The 16,662-nt window shown below is 32.8% G+C and overlaps 1 protein-coding gene across 1 annotated transcript; it reads right to left on the bottom strand.

Annotated features, from left to right (window-relative positions):
• Positions 1-5,785: 5,785 nt before the first annotated feature.
• LOC136217074 (exopolygalacturonase-like) lies at positions 5,786-7,303 on the bottom strand. The gene is made up of 4 exons (XM_066003652.1): positions 7,162-7,303; positions 6,780-7,085; positions 6,167-6,682; positions 5,786-6,071 (listed from the first exon to the last, which is right to left on the bottom strand). The coding sequence occupies exons 1-4, from the start codon at positions 7,285-7,287 to the stop codon at positions 5,850-5,852; spliced, it is 1,170 nt and encodes a 389-aa protein (XP_065859724.1). The 5' UTR covers positions 7,288-7,303; the 3' UTR covers positions 5,786-5,849.
• Positions 7,304-16,662: the final 9,359 nt, after the last annotated feature.

The following is a 16,662-nucleotide window of genomic DNA, read 5'->3' as shown; positions in this document are numbered from 1 at the left end:
TAATTAATTAATTAATTAAGTAAATATATAATATAATATAATATCTTGAAGATTAAAATTTTTGGACACATACGTTACAGATTATTTTATGCATATTAATCTGAACCTAAATTAGTTGGCCATACGGATGCCGTTAACTTATCTAATCTACATAAAATCTTGATCACAAGAAGGCTATTTATTCACATACGGAAGTACATTTATATCTTGGTGCTCTATGAAACGAACTATTAAAACTACTTCTTCAAATCATACTGAGTTAATAGCTATTCATGAAGCAAGGTGAGAATGTGTTTGGCTAAGATCATTAACTAAGCATATACAAGAATCATGTGGTGTATCATTAGATAAAGGAACACCGACTATAATATATGAAGATAATGCATCTTCAATTGCTTAATTAAAGGAAGACTACATTAAAGGAGACAAAAGAAAGCACATTTCACCAATTTTTTTTTATTTAAGCAAGTCTTCAAAAGAACGTGAAGTCAATATTCAGCAGTGAACTATGTGTTATCTTAAAAAAAAGTCCTCTGGATTCCCACGGAACCCACCTGGCGATGAAAGATCACCATCAGTGGACAAATTTATCGCCATATCAGGGGTAGTTGAGCAAAAGGGGATTGCTTCAGTTTGGGCATTGACTTTTGGTGTTTTTCTTGGAGAAGAAGCTGGGAGATCAGTCTCGACAGACGAATTTATTTCTTGCGAAGGTACAACTTCGATCGAAGACGGAGCATCATTTGAGGAGTGGCTTTAGTGGAGGTTGCTTCGAAGGAGCATTTTCGATGTCAATATGGTAGAGCTTTGCTTTGCCTTCATAGCTGAACGATCTTGCTTTAGTTTCCTCGGATGAGCTATAATTTTTTTACGAATGGCAGACATGATTACAAACGCCTGCAACAAGAAAAAAGATGAAGTATACATGCAAGAACGTGGAAAATATACCTGACACACCTGCAAAACATCGTGTTGGGATAAAGAATCCCATGCTTCTTGCTGAAGAATCACGTATATCCTCCGCTTCAGATGAATTTCATCGTCACTAGAATCTTCCATTGGATTTCATATGAGCTTATTTAGTGAGCCTAGATTTCTTCTTCGGGAGTTAACAACCTAGTGGGTTTTCATGTTTGGGAATCGTTCGGTTTGTTGTTCCAAGTGTTGATGGAGGGAAATCCTCTTGCATAGGTATTATTGGGATCCACGCCATTCGGTTCTATCCAGAACCATTTCGGCTTAAAATCCTTAACACTTTAGACTTTATTTTTCAGAAAGGGACGTCTTCTCACGGGGCGCCTGAAGTATCGTAATAAGGCCCCAGTAAGCTGAATGTTAAGGTTAGAATAAATTTTATCGAAACTAAGTAACTCCAACCAAGCGTTGGGAGTTATTTAGCACGGAGAAAAGCTTGAATTCGGTTACAACAGCTTCTACCCCTCGTGAAAGCGGAAATTTCATTTCTCACTCTAATAATTGGGTGAACATACCTAATTTGGTTGATGTATGGGGGAGATGTGTCCTTTCATCTTATTTGGGCAGTTTAAGGGTCATTTGCCGAAGCCAAGGATAAACCTCTAGAAGATCATTCATACGGTGCTAAAAAATGTGGAAGGGTTGTCAAAAACCTTAGGGTTAACTTTCCAAGGTTTGGCCACTTCTTCATTAGCGGAATTTTGATCTGGGCTTTCTAAAGCCTCAACTATTTCAACATCAACGTTTCTATCGGGACTTATCGGGGATTTAGTAATCTCGTTAGAGATTTCTGGATTTTCGGGGAAGATTTCAATATTACACCGAAGAGATCTTTGAACCTTTTTGGTTCCATGCATAGAGGAAGAAGACATTTCAAAGAAAAGCATTAAAGAAGAAAAGGTTCAAGAGAAAAGACGAGAAACTTACAATTTGTAGAGAAGGCATAGATGGAAATGATCGGAGAAGACAAACTTTGAAATCCATAAAGTAATTTACAGTCTCAAGATTAGGACAAGCCAAGCGTTTATCTTGGAAAAACATAAACGTGTTTGTCATCATTATAAGCTTTATGAAGAAGGCAGTTGTGTAATAATGACGATGACATTGGCTGTCATTTATGGAACCCCGCGTTTTGATCAATGAAAACCTAGAAGAATTTCATAATTGCACTAGGGGGGCATTTTGTACGATACTAAGTCATTTGGGCTTTTACTAACAAGTTCTGTTATGATCCGAAGACCTCAAATGGGTCCAGGTCCACCAAGGCCTGCTACGATATTAATTTTGGTCGAAGCCTAGCCGAAGTCAGGACTTTGAACACTTTGATCAGCTGAAGGATGTCTTTAGAGATGTATTTAGAAACACATGGACCAATGAGCATGCTGGATTCCAAATACACGCTCCTTGCTTTCAGAAGTACAGTGACACAGAAAGATACGGTCCAAAGATATATCAAATGTTGCCACATGTCCATGTACACTTTATTTTATCTATAAATAGCAGAAACATTCCACAATCTCAGGTATCTTACTTCAACTAATCATTACTTGATTTCTTTATCACACGTTAGCTTGATATTATCTCTGATATCATCCGACTTTAGCATCAGAGAGGGTTCGCCGGAACTCCGACCCCCTTTTTTTGACATATTCTGTGATCTCAAGTGATCGTGAAGTTGATAAAGGAGCATTTAGTAAGAATTGCGATATCAATTTCCAAGTAAGATCAATTTTAAAACTATGTTATCAAAATTTGAAAAAAATGGTTTACCTGTTATTTAACTGTCACATCAAACCTCTCAAATAAGTTTATCGATAAACGGAAGCAGTTCTGTACAATTTTTGTTATTTGTAACTATATTAGCAACGCAGTAAACATTTTAGATACAATGACAAAAAAATTTGGAATTAACTTATACGTGGTAGACTTAGTTTGCTAACATTTTAACAGGTTTTTTTTTGTAACTATGTTAATAACACATTAAATATCTTAGACACAATTGATGTTTGGAAGGTCTGATGTGACAGTTAAATGATAGGGGTCAAAAACCCCTATCTTTTAGTACTGTTTTAGAGACTATTTTGTATCTTTTATTTTCTTTTTATTTACTTTAATAGCAAGTTATTATTGTTTTGTCAATTTTAGGTTTTTAAATTACTTTTTAGCTTTTTATTAAATATTTCTAACTTTTGTCAAGTATTTTGTCACTTTTAATAAATTAATCTCTATATGTTATTTTGAGCTTTATCTGTACCAAAAATTAAGAAATGAACCTACCAAAAATAAATCAAATTTGACTTGGTATTAAAAAAGAATTTTTGGTAGGATAATTAATTAATTTTGGGTGAATTATCTAAATAATATTTTATGAGATTATGTGCAGATTTTTAGAGATAAAGGTGGAGATTTTTAAGGATCAGAATCAAGGACCCACTCGGCGCATCAAATGCAAATAAAAGTCATGCAAAATATTTTGGCAGATTTTTAGGGATTATCTTTGAGATTTTTGTATTTAAATAATTAGATTTTTTATCTCCAAAGATAAATTAATTAGATAATATTTGAAGAGTTATTTTTTCATTAGAATAACTTTTTATTAATTAGTCTTTCATTAGGAAAGCTTTTTATTAATTAGTCTTTTATTAGGAATATGTTTTATTAATTAGTTTTCCATTAGGAATAGGTTTTAGTTTTTCATTATAAATAGTTAGGAATTATTTTTCATCTTTCATTTTATTGTAATTTACCTTAGCCTTCACCCTTGAAGAATCCTCCCCACCTCCTCCGTCTCCTTCAACCTCCATTGAAGAACCTTCGAAGCTCCATTCACCGAGGATTATTCAAGGTCCATCCTTAAGTCCTAGGAAGCCGGCTGCAGGGTAGACAGGTTCCCTGAAAGGGATTTTCTCATCTTTTTCATCTAATTATGTTTTTATCCCTTGATACAGTCTATGAATCCTAGGCTAATTGTATCCCCGTGACAATGTTCTTCATCTTTAATAATATTATAGCTCTTGTTTTGTTCAATGATTTATTTATTTAATCTTTGTCTTACGCTTTATTTAATTGGTTTAACTCATTCAAAAGCCCAAAAATCTAGTTGGCACATATTGTGAGCTGAATCTGACCTAGTCAGAGCCTAGGAGATTGACAACCTCTTAGTTGATTAAGCCCAAATTGCTGAGCCTTAGACCTAGTTTCGGCCTTACAAGGGAATCACGCACTAGGGACTTCAGAAGGGTAAGTAGGGTTAATCGCCTTGAATACAAGTGACTTGGATTAGGTTTTTAATCAATTGACCTAATAATCTATCTTCATTATTATCGTTCATACCATGTTCCTTCAGGTAATTGCATTAGTGAAAGATCACCTATGAGTAGTTTAACTTAATTAGGAGTAGAATAACTTAATTAGGAGTAGAATAACTTAGCTAGGAGTAGAGTAATTCAACTAGGAGTAGATTAACTTAAACAAAACCAACTCAAACCCCCCAAAGCCTAGATAACACCTGAGACCTAGTAACTCGATACTTACAGGAATAAATCCTGTGGATTCGATACCTAGACTTGTCCAGATTATTACTTGATAACGACGGGGTACACTTATCTCTTAGTGAGTCTCAACCGTGAGGCACATGATTAAACAGTCTAACAAACTTTTTCAAAATTTCAATAACGTAGAGCTAAAATTTATTTTACTTGAAAAACATTATGACTAAATTTAAACCATTCTGTACATTAGAGCTAAATTTGACACTTATCCCTTATTTCACGGTATGACCATTGATCTTCAAAATGTAACAATTTTGCACTTTCTAATATCAGGCTACTAAACTTCAATTAACACCTTAAAATGACGGTTGGAAAGTTATTTACAACCACGTTTTCCATGGAACCACTTTTTTTTTATTTTCCGAAACTACAACTTTTGGAGCTTTCTCTCTAAAAAAATTCACTTTATTTTTCCTAACAAACATCACCTAGATGATCCCAAGATGGAAATTTTGAAGAATTAAAGTTTCTTAAAATATCACAATTTATTAAAATTTTCTATTTTAAGGTCATCAACTGTCATTTTGTGGCGTTAATTGAAGTTTAGTGACCATAATTTTAAAAAAATGTAAAGTTGAATTATGTCACATTTTGAAATTTAATAATCATACTCTAATATTACCCAACAAAAGAATGCAATAAATTTTAATAAACCTGCAGAAATTGGATTTAAAATGACTTAGAATATCTATTTTTGTTTACAACTAATATACTAATTAATTATAATTCAGTGTTTTTTTTAAAAAAAATATTTAAATTGAGCTATTTTTTCTTATAAGTTCGATGGTTTAAATTTTCTTCATGATTTTCCCTAATCTTGGTTGGTGTTTTTATAATTATCATAATTCATGTTCAAGGGACTATCAGGACACTTTAAAAGTTCAACGGGCCAATCAAACTTTTTGAACAAATTCAGTGGACAAATGATGTATTAAGCCATTATAATACGTTGGTAATATTTGAATCCATTTTATATAAATATAAAATTATTCAATGTTTAATTAAAACTTTGTATTTTGCATAAGGTCCTCATCAATTATATTTATATACTTTAGTGAATTTATATTCTTTTATTTTTCAAAACAATATATATATATATATATATATATATATATATATAACTCATTAAGTGTATGGATATATAAAGTTATATGGAAAAGAAAAATAAAATCATAACTAATTAATATATTCGAAACAATAAAATTGAGATACAATGCCTGAAATGATAAATATTACATTTAAATATCTAGAATCAAAATTGCAAAAACAGGCTCACATTGAAAATTGTATCAAATAAGGTTAAAAATCGGGTGCATGCGGATATTAACATCCCTTAGGATTCAAGGTTCCCGTAATAGTTGGCTTAATATTACTACAATTAGCTACTGCAACACCTTTACCACCGACTTGTTTGAGATCAATATTAGCAAGCTCTATTTTATTGCAACTTCCAGGCATACAATTGAGTTTAATGGCTTCGGGAGTGGATGTTGTACCTTTTATGCCTTTAAAGGAAATATCAGTAATCTTGACCTTTGATGGACCCTAAAATTATAATTAAACATGATTAGTGATATGAGAAAAATAATATGCCATGGAAATAAAACAATCCCTTATGGTATGGAAATGGAATTACGTACCTTGGTATTGCATTTACTGTATGGACAATACATCATATCTACAATGACAGGATTTGCAACATTTGTCATGGTAATATCTGAAAAGTGTATACCAGATACATCACAACCGTATTTGTCTGGCCATGATTTAATTCTCACACCATTATCAGTGTTTGTAAGGGTACATCCTGAAACAGTGATTCCAGTTACAGGTTCCTCTTTTGGATAAAGTCCTAAACTTCCTATACTAATTCCGTGTCCAGGTCCACATTTCACATTTGTTACTTTTAAGTCTGCTGTTCCATCACCAACAGAGACACAATCATCACCAGTACCAATGTCAGTGTCAATAATGGTAACTCCTTTTGATCTTGCAACATGAATTCCGTCTGTATTAGGGCTTTCAGCAGGTGCAATTATTTTAATCTTTCGGACTATGAAATCATTACAAGACATGATATTGATATGGAAATTCTTGCTGTTGAGGGATGTTATACCTTCGAGTACACCAGTATTTATGAAATCAAGCCTTAGATTCTACAATCAATCATTCAATCATGAAATGTAATTAGCTACTTAGAATCATAAGTAAATATATACGAATACGAATGATCTAGTTAGCTAGTGATCTTACAATTGCTTTAGACTTGCATGCCGTTACTTTCTTAAAACACAAAGGTTGGGTCTTCCACATTTCTTCGCCTTGACCGTCTAGAGTTCCACTACCAGTTATAGTGAGTTTATCAACATGTTTAAAACTAAGCCAACCAGGGGTTTCAATTTTATCTGGTGCCTGTAATGTTCCTTGAAGGTTAAAAGTCATCTCTCCTTTGCAAGGACCTACAAAATTGACTGTATTTGCTTTAAATACTCCTTTCGGAACTAGCACCCCAGTCGCACCTGGTGCTGCACATGCGTCTTTCCAAGCACTCATCAGAGCCTAACAAACAAACAATATTTTAATTAATTAAATCACATCGCATACATCTAACCTTACATTATATATACCTACTTACCTGAGTACTGTCTGCATTAGGTTTTGCTCCAAATTTTGTTATATCTAATAGTGCACCCTGTACTTTAACATTAGATAACAAAACCAGAACTGTAAAAAGAAGTGATAATATTAAAGAGGATTTCATATCTATCTTATGAATATCTTTCTAAGATTTGTTTACGTATTTTGTTGTGTAATTAAATGTTGCTTTTATGCCTCTTAATTAACTAATTATAGAAATTATTTGTTTCAATTACTTTTTCATTATTGACTTTTCTATTTTGGGTTAATTTCTATTTGTGGAAACTACATTTGTGTTCCTAAAAAGCATGAGGGCCACCAATCCTATTTATGTTTCACTTATTTAGCTTATAAACTAATAATTTAATATATATTTTACGTACAGATATGCATGATTAATGAGCATATTCTATTTAACTTGTTCAATCGTGAACTTTATAAATGACTTTTAGACAAATAAACACTTAATATTTTCAATACCTTCAAGAACTATAAAGTTTTAACATAGAATGTTATTTTAGGTGTTTGATTGATCATCAGATTCCTTTACTAAATTCATTAAGATAAATATTGTCATAACATCAATGGGTAATGGGGATGCTCATGAAAATGCCGACCTATTTCGTTATTTTTCTAAACTAATACTTAATACGGCCTGATACTATCATTTACGGATCAGAAGGATCAAAATGGAGCACTTAAACCCACTTTACCTAGCAGTCCACGGGGTCATAAGGTGTCTGATTATGATTTAGAATCGGAGGATATGCCCCTTTCACATGGTGCAGATAATTTGTGGCTCATTGAAGCAGACACAAACTCACCGCAATCGCAATCATGGGCGGATATGGTAGAGGATGATGTTGGGATGTGGGAAACAGTACATGCCAAGCGCACAAACAGCAGAGATCAGAGTCCGGAGAATGCAGTTTCATTACCAGGCGGGTTGGGAAAATCCTTTCTCAATATCATTGAATTTACCCTATTGGAATTGTAGAGGTATCCACAACCTGGATACGCAACATTATCTATTTACTTTGTGTACTCTGCTTAAACCAACGGTTCTTTGTCTGGCTGAGCCTATGGTGGACTTTGGGGTGGTTTGCTCCACTTTTTGGGAAAGTTTAGGAATGACTCGAATTGCTCACAATCAGAAGGATATTCCTTCACTTTGGGTTTTTGTGGCATCTAAGCTAGTTAAAACGACTGCGTCCAATTCTTCGTCGATGGAATAAAGAAGTTTTTGGGAATTTAGATGTTCAAATTGCATTGGAAGATGGAGCTCTCGCGGAGATTCAGGCTGACATTACACCGTGCAGCTCTTTTGCAGAGCGGATTCAAAAGGAAGTGGAGGCTCATTCTGAACTTGACATAGCTCTGAGAAGAAAGGAGACTTTTTTTGTGAGATAAAATCCGGGTCAGATGGCTGAAGGAGGGGGATCAGAATAGCAGATTCTTCCACAAGGTGGCTAATTTACGGTCTTCTTCAGCTGGAATTCATGCCTTACGAATTGGAAATCGGGTAATTACAGATTTTGAGCAAATCACAACCCACATTATGGACTTCTACACTAACTTGTTTTGGTCAGACATGAGCATTCTCGCTGATCAGGGTCCGATTTTTGACATGATTCCTTGTTTAGTCGATGATTCTGATAATGAAAAGTTGGCAGGTTGCCTTCATTTGGAGGAAATTAGAGCAACAGTTTTCTCTATGGATAGGGACAACTCGTCTGGGCTTGATGGATTCACTAGGGCCTTTTATCAAGAGTGTTGGGACATAATAAAATCTGATGTCTGTCATATGGTTCAGAGCTTTTTCACTACAGGTTATATTTTACCAGCCCTTATTTCTAGTCTTATGGTATTACTGCCTAAGGCTGAAGGTGCAGACTCGATTGAGCAGTTCAGGCCGGTGGCAATGAGAAATTTTGGCTATAAAAATTATATCCAAAATTCTAGCATAGAGGTTGGCTGGGATTGCATCACCCATCATCTCAGACAATCAGTTTGGCTTCGTAAGTGGACGGAGTATACATCAGTGCATTGCAGTAGCATCAGAAGGTACGAATATGCTCAAGAAGGAATGCTTCAGGGATAATATGGCTCTTAAGATTGATATACAGAAAGCTTTCGACACATTAGATTGGAATTTCTTAGTGATAGTACTGGAAGCATTCAGGTTCTCCTCAAAGTTCAAGGATTGGATTCTAAACATCCTATCCTCTGCTAGAATTTTGATTCTGACAGGATCCTCTGTGTTAGGATTGATCCATTGCTCCCGAGGAGTACGGCAGGGTGAGCCCCTCTCATCAATTCTGTTTGCCATTGCGAAGGACTTTCTCAGTCGTTGGCTTCTTCGTATGGGGGCTAATGGGGAGCTAACTCTAATGAATTATACATGGTCAGATAGATTCCTAACTCATCTTATGTATGCTGACGATGTTCTCTTATTTTGCAAGGCATCAGTTAGAAATATCAAAGCACTTAGGGATGCATTTTCTAGCTATGGTTTGGTTTCCGATCAGCTAGTAAATTGGCAGAAATCATAGCTTTTTCTGGGTACTACAGTGACTCCTAGACGTGGAACACATTTAGCTGATATAATTGGAATAAGATTGGGCCAGATACCATTCAGAATGAACTCATTTTCAAGAAAGACTCCCTTCCGAGCAACATAGATTTTGTTCTCTTCGAGGTTATAGAAGTAATTCACTTTAGTTTCCTTAGGGTATCCCACAAACATGCATTTATTTGTTTTGGATGAGAGTGTGTCCTTGTTAACCTTTTAACATGGGCCTCACGTCCCTATACCCTTAGGAAAAGCTCATTGGGAATCTTGCCCATCATATCTCATATGGTGTCTTTCTGCCGCCTTAATTGGTGTATGATTAAGGATTAAAGCTGCAGCTTCTAAGGAATAACCTAGAAGTAGGTTGAAAGTGATGTTTGTCTCATCATAGAATGAACCATGTCAAATAAGGTTTGATTCCTACTTTCAGACATATCATTACATTTTGGTGTTCCAAGAGGAGTGAGATGTGAGATGATCCCACACTCTCTAAGATAAGCATCGAATTCTTAGTTTAAGTATTCGCCACCCCGATTCGAGCGGATGGCTTTTATACATTTTCCAAGTTGGTTCTCTACTTAAATTTTAAAGTCCTTAAACCTTTTAAAGGTTTCTGACTTATGCTTCATCAAATGGACATAACCATATGTGCTGAAGTTATCATTAAAAGTGATAAAGTAGCTATAATCATCTCAGACTTGGGTGCTTAATAGACCGTAGACATCTATGTGTATCAATTCCAATAAGCCTTTAGTCATTTCAGCTTGTTTGTTGAAATGAATATTTGTCATCTTCCTCTAAGGCATATTTTGCATTCATATGATTCCAAATCAAATGACTCTAGAAATCCAACTCCATGTAACTTTGAGACGTGTTTCTAATTTACATGCCCTAACTGACAATGTCATATATAAGTCGGTTTAAGATCCTTAGACTTAACCCGCTTGGTGTTGATGTTATAGATGTGTCTTTTGCCACTTAAGTACAGGACATAGAGACCATTAATTAATGGTGCCACACCATAAAAATGCCTCTAAGACGCAGTGTGATAGCACTATTGAAATAGTGAAATCAAATCCATCTTTGTCCAAGTAAGACACTAAAATTATATCCCCATTGATAACAAGAACATAGTAACACTTATTAAGGACTAGAATTAGAGATGTTGCCATTTCGAGATGGAAATCGCCTGTCTCAAGGCCTGCAACTAGTGCACCATTCACAACACAAAGGTCTACTTGACCTAGTGCTAACCCTATCATGTTTTGAAGCACCAATACATTTGAACAAATGTGTGAGCCACATCTGCTATCCAATACCCAAGATGTTGGAACAAAGAGATTTATCTCTATTACATTCCATTCTAGAATATGGGCCCAACCTATAGTCTCCTTTAGTTTTTCCTTAATTGGGCTTGCTACTTTGCTACAGCCCAGCTCATTGCAACACAAGCAACCCAGTTCCTTTCTTTTCAATTTTAAATCGTTGGGCTCCAAGCCCATTAAATCTTGATTTGCTTGAGATCCATTTGGTATGTTTATTATTCAGGAAAAATTACATAGAAATTCATCTTTTAAAAATAATTTACAACTATATCAACTCATAATTTTGAATTATATCAAATTAGTAAAATTCAGTATTTTTACTATATTTTAAAGATTAGAATTTATAAATTAGAAGTCTAGAATATATTTTCTAGGGCTTATGATTTACGAATTGGAGTCTAAAATTTTTAAATTTTAGTATAAAATCATAATATATAGAGAATAATGACATATTAAGAATTAAGTTTGGTGATATGATTTAGTTGTAATTTTGTACTTAATTATGATATTCATGTATTTGACCCTATTATTTATTACAGTTGTTGTATCCATATAAAGAAAAATAAGAGTTGATTAATAAAAGATCTTTTAGTTTCTCCCACTAAATGAGTTGATATCCCGTGTTAAAAAAACTCATGGTAATGTATGCGTTCACTTAGTGTGTCGGGATCCTTATTTGGCCTCGACTTAGTACAGTTGAGCCTATACACCTAAGTCTCGGTTGGTTAGGTAGGAAATGTTGTTCCAATTGCAAGGGGTTATTTGACACTTCTCATTCTATGCTCAAGGCCATGGTCTGCATAGGGTACACTTTAAGTCCAGCCACCAACCCGATGTTAGGCGTATCTAATACTCTAACTCTTGCTGCACAAAGATAATCCAATGCACTTGGCTTTGGCACGACCAACATTTAAATGACGACACCTTAACAATGTTCGATTGTGAAGAGTATTTTTTGACTTAATATTTTATGATTAGTTATCAATTTTATTGATTAATTACGACTTGTGTGGCTCATGGATATATCGATTTGAAATTGCAAATGGATATATAATAGAATATATTAAAGTGAAAAATATTTGTGCTTTTAAATTACAACATAGTTATAAAATACTAGAACTAAGCTGAGCCTTTACCATCTGTCTCACACCAAGCCTAGGCTCCAACTCCATCTTTGCTTGGGTTCTTTGCTTGGGTTCTAGGCTTCTTGAAATTACATTTGATTTGAAAACAAACTATTCTAATAAAAATAAATTATAAGATACTGAACGACATACAGGCCGTATTTAAAAGTACAATCTAATAGAAAATTGATAAAAAAAAAAACCAGGGATGGAACTAGAGGGTTGGGGTAGACTCGAGCCCTGGCAAGCCGTTGAAGAATTGGAAAAAAAAAATTAATAATGGTGTCTGATAATATTTTAGGGCGAATTATATTGACTCTATGTAGTATTATTTCAATGTTTAAAGGTCGATGAGATGGTTAAGGATGCTTAAATCTATTTGGAAGGTCCTATATTCAACTCCCTCCCTCCAGCCTTATTTTCTTTTAAAAAGTTTTTATTTATTTTAATTTTATTTTTCAATAATTATGAAAATTTAATTAATTTAAATGGACACTTTATTTTTATTTTGGTAAAAATTATTGAATTTTACGTGATATAATATTTTTAACGTTATAAAAATTTATTATTAAATATTTAAATCCCGTCTTAGTTTGGATTCTGATTCCGCCACTAATAAAAACCATTGATCAATGTCATAAACGTTATTAGAATAAATTGTGCCTTAATTTGTTTTTAGTGAAATCCCATCACAATGAGAACCATTCTCAATTTTTAAACCAAAACGTTAAATTTTTTAAACAAAACTCTCAACGGTTAATTAACAAAATAAATTCGAACTATTAGAATATATAAATATTCCGTATTCAAATAAAGGAAAAGTATATATAAAAATAAATCTTGTGGTTACATCTCTTTTTTATCGGTATTCTTGTGGTTTAAAAATTTACAAAATGGTACATTGAGATTCATTCTGTTAGCAAACACCGGACAAATTGACTAACGGGGTTAAAAGTCAAAGGGAAAAGAGTTAATTTTATCCTTATATTTATTTATTTTATAAATTAAACTCTCTTATTATCTAATTATCATAAACAAACCCAAAATAAAAAATAAAAAACAATTACAACATCTTCTCTATTTCTCTTTAATTTCTTATTTTTCTTCTACTTTCTCTTTCTTCTCTTTATTAATTTTTCTCTTTCTAGAATCAATTCAACATAAGAGCAATGGATGTATGTGTTTGGGTAAAAATCAAAGACGATTTTGTCTCGAAGGTAGGTGTGAACTTCTTCATTTTTATCAGAACACATACATCCATTGCTCTTATGTTGAATTGATTCTAGAAAGAGAAAAATTAATGAAAAGAAGAGATAAAGTAGAAGAAAAATAAGAAATTAAAGAGAAATAGAGAAGATGGTGTATTGATTTTTATTTTTTATTTTGGGGTTTGTTTGTGCCGATTGGATAATAATGTGGTTATTTATAAACTAAATAAATATAAAGATAAAATTAACTCTTTTCCCTTCGACTTTTGATTTTTTTAAACACCGTTAGTCAATTTGGTCTGTATTTGCTAACGGAATGAACCTCAAAGTATCATTTTATAGATTTTTAAACCATAAAGGTACTGATCGAAAACAGGTTTAACCACAAGGTTTATTTTTGTATTTTTCTCTCCAAATAATTATTTAGAACATTTTTAATTTTAATTAATTAATGGATCTAACCCAATTAATTTTAATTGGAATCCGTGGGTCTAGCCCATTACCTAAAAAATCAAGGGAAAAATACACTGAAAATTCATCTTTTAAAAACTATTTACAACAATGTCAAGTTATAATTTTGGATTATGTCAAACTAACAATATTAGTACTTTTATTATATTTTATTTATGAATTAGAAGTCAAGAATATATTTTCTAGAATTTATGATTTATGAATTGGAGTTTAATTTTTTTAAATTATAGTGTAAAATCATAATATAGAGAGAATAATGACATATTGAGAATTAAATTTGGTGATATGACTTATTTGTAATTTTGTACTTAATTATGATATTCATGTATTTGACCCAAAAATCAATTTTATTTGGGAAAATTACACAGAAATTTATATTTTAAAAACTATTTACAAGTATGTCAAGTCATAATTTTGAATTTTTTTGAAGGAAAATTCATATATTACACCACAATTGAATCCTTACACAGGGTGTGTCGAACATGAATCGGAACAGCTACTAGGATGATTATTGCAGAAGGGAGATCTTGTGCCCACTTTGCTATGCAGTGTGCCACATTATTCCCCTCCCGACCGATAAAAGTAAAAGTACATACAGAAAAAGAGGAAGCAAGATCTAAAACATCCAAATATAAAAAGTGCAGTGAGGAGAGCGGGATCAGCCAGTCTGATAATGCAGAAATTACTGCTTTAGCATCCGATTCCACATTAATTTTGGATTATGTCAAACTAGTAAAATTAGTATTTTTAATATATTTTAAGGATTACCATTTATAAATTAGAAATCTAGAATATATTTTTAGAGTTTATGGTTTATAAATTGGAGTCTACAATTTCTAAATTATGGTATAAAATTATAATATATAAAGAATAATGAGATATTAAGAATTAAATTTGGTGATATGACTTAGTTGTAATTTTGTACTTAATTATAATATTTATGTATTTGACCCATTTTATTTCAGTTATTGGGCCAGCCCAACAAAACTAAATCTACTACCTGAAGTGATTATCTACCTTTTCCTAATCTAAATATACTTAGTTAGAATTTTAATCTAATTAAAAGCTAACTATATATTAATATAATTTAATTAATATATATAGTTCATGTCTAATATAAACTTATATGTATATATTTATAATATGAATTTCGATTCAATATTAATCCAACTAATATATAACTTATATCTATAATTTATCCAATAAAATATAATCGATAATTATGTTAATTGAATTCCAAGTATCTAGGCTTATATCGGGCCTGAATATAATCCAATTAAATGAGCCCATAACTTAGACCTCATTGTAATCAATAGCTCCGGAATTAATATGACCATTATATTTATTTCTAGCTTACTCTAACTTGTTTTAGTCAAACTTTCCATGTGTATGATCCTATAGACCCATTTAGATCTAGTAGTGAATCTGAATCCATCATTCGGTTCACAAATCATAATGGACTCTACTAAAACAACATGGTTACCTAGATTGAATGAAATCTCGTACGGATGTAAGAAGAACCTAATATTAACCTTATTTGTTCCTTTGCTAATGGATATCGATGTTTAGCATGAGGGATGGTCCAGTCACCCCCATTTATTGCTAAAGCATTTCTTGATTCCCGGTGAACTGGTAAGTTTCCAATGAGCAGATATCTTCCTTCCTTATTTGGGTGTGTACGTACACTTCTCGGCTTCACTAATCAAGTGGCCAACAATATCATCTCTCTCATAGGAGATAAGCAATTCCCTCACTTCACTCATGGTTCCTCAACATGATTCAGAACATACATGGCTAAATCATACTTGGGACAAATTTGGCCATTAGGCGATAACAAAAGCTTGATGTGTCTCAACTAGGTTTCATAGTGATTGCTGGTCTCAGGAATCTACTATAAACATTACATGAGATACACATATAGCATGTGACCATGTGGTGCTCTCATAAGAGGATCGATCCAGTATTTACTATTTTATAAGCCTCAATGCCTTTGGTCTGATATCCAATATATGTGACTAGTGCAACATTATCACAACTAAGGTACATACTCATCTTTTTTTCATTATCGTTCCCACGATATCAGAAGACTAGGGGACTCATTAATATAGTATCTAATCGCACTATAGTTTCACTCGTCCGGGTCATGAACCCTCTAAACATGTCCAGATTACTATATTAAGATACTAGATGGATGTCGAATCCACCAAAAATAAATTATATAACTTCACTTTGCTGAAAATATATTATAAAGGAGCAAGTAAAAGTCGAACCCAAGGGAATAGCACTGGTTCAATTAGATTTATAACAAGGGAGACAAGTAAAATAAAATATGGGGGTTTTGAATTGGATGTATTTAACACTAAAACAAATAAATAATATAGCAAAAATATAGATTAATAAAGTAATAAGAATTAAGGATGAATGAAGAACTTTAGTTAAAGGTTCCTCTGAATTCAATTAATTATTAATCATTGGCATATAAGATAATTAATCAAATCAAACATCGGATCAGTTATGGTTTCACAAACCTTATTCTTCCTTATGAACGGAATAGTTAAGTAAGACTGTAACTATTCCCTAATCAACAAATGATTCTACCTTAGTGGATGAAATTCAATCTGTTGATAGCTTTACGAAAGAGAAGAACCTAATCTTGGCCAACCAACTCTTACCGATATCGATTCAGAAACCAAATTACAAATTCACTTAACAAACAAGTACCAGACCTGTTTCATTAATTTCTACCTGCACTGATTTAATTAAACAATTACAAATTTAATTTCATAAATTAGTTGTATG

This window comes from Euphorbia lathyris, chromosome 2 (genome assembly GCF_963576675.1).
Source record: "Euphorbia lathyris chromosome 2, ddEupLath1.1, whole genome shotgun sequence".
Taxonomy (NCBI): Eukaryota; Viridiplantae; Streptophyta; class Magnoliopsida; order Malpighiales; family Euphorbiaceae; genus Euphorbia; species Euphorbia lathyris.
This window is presented reverse-complemented; position numbering and strand designations above follow the sequence as displayed.

Excerpts from the sequence above, each read along its gene's own strand:
- LOC136217074 (XM_066003652.1), bottom strand. The coding sequence starts at position 7,287 with ATGAAATCCTCTTTAATATTATCACTTCTTTTTACAGTTCTGGTTTTG. Across the intron at positions 7,086-7,161 it reads CTAATGCAGACAGTACTCAG|GCTCTGATGAGTGCTTGGAA; the intron begins GTAAGTAGGTAT and ends TTTGTTTGTTAG. Across the intron at positions 6,072-6,166 it reads ACAGTAAATGCAATACCAAG|GGTCCATCAAAGGTCAAGAT; the intron begins GTACGTAATTCC and ends TTATAATTTTAG.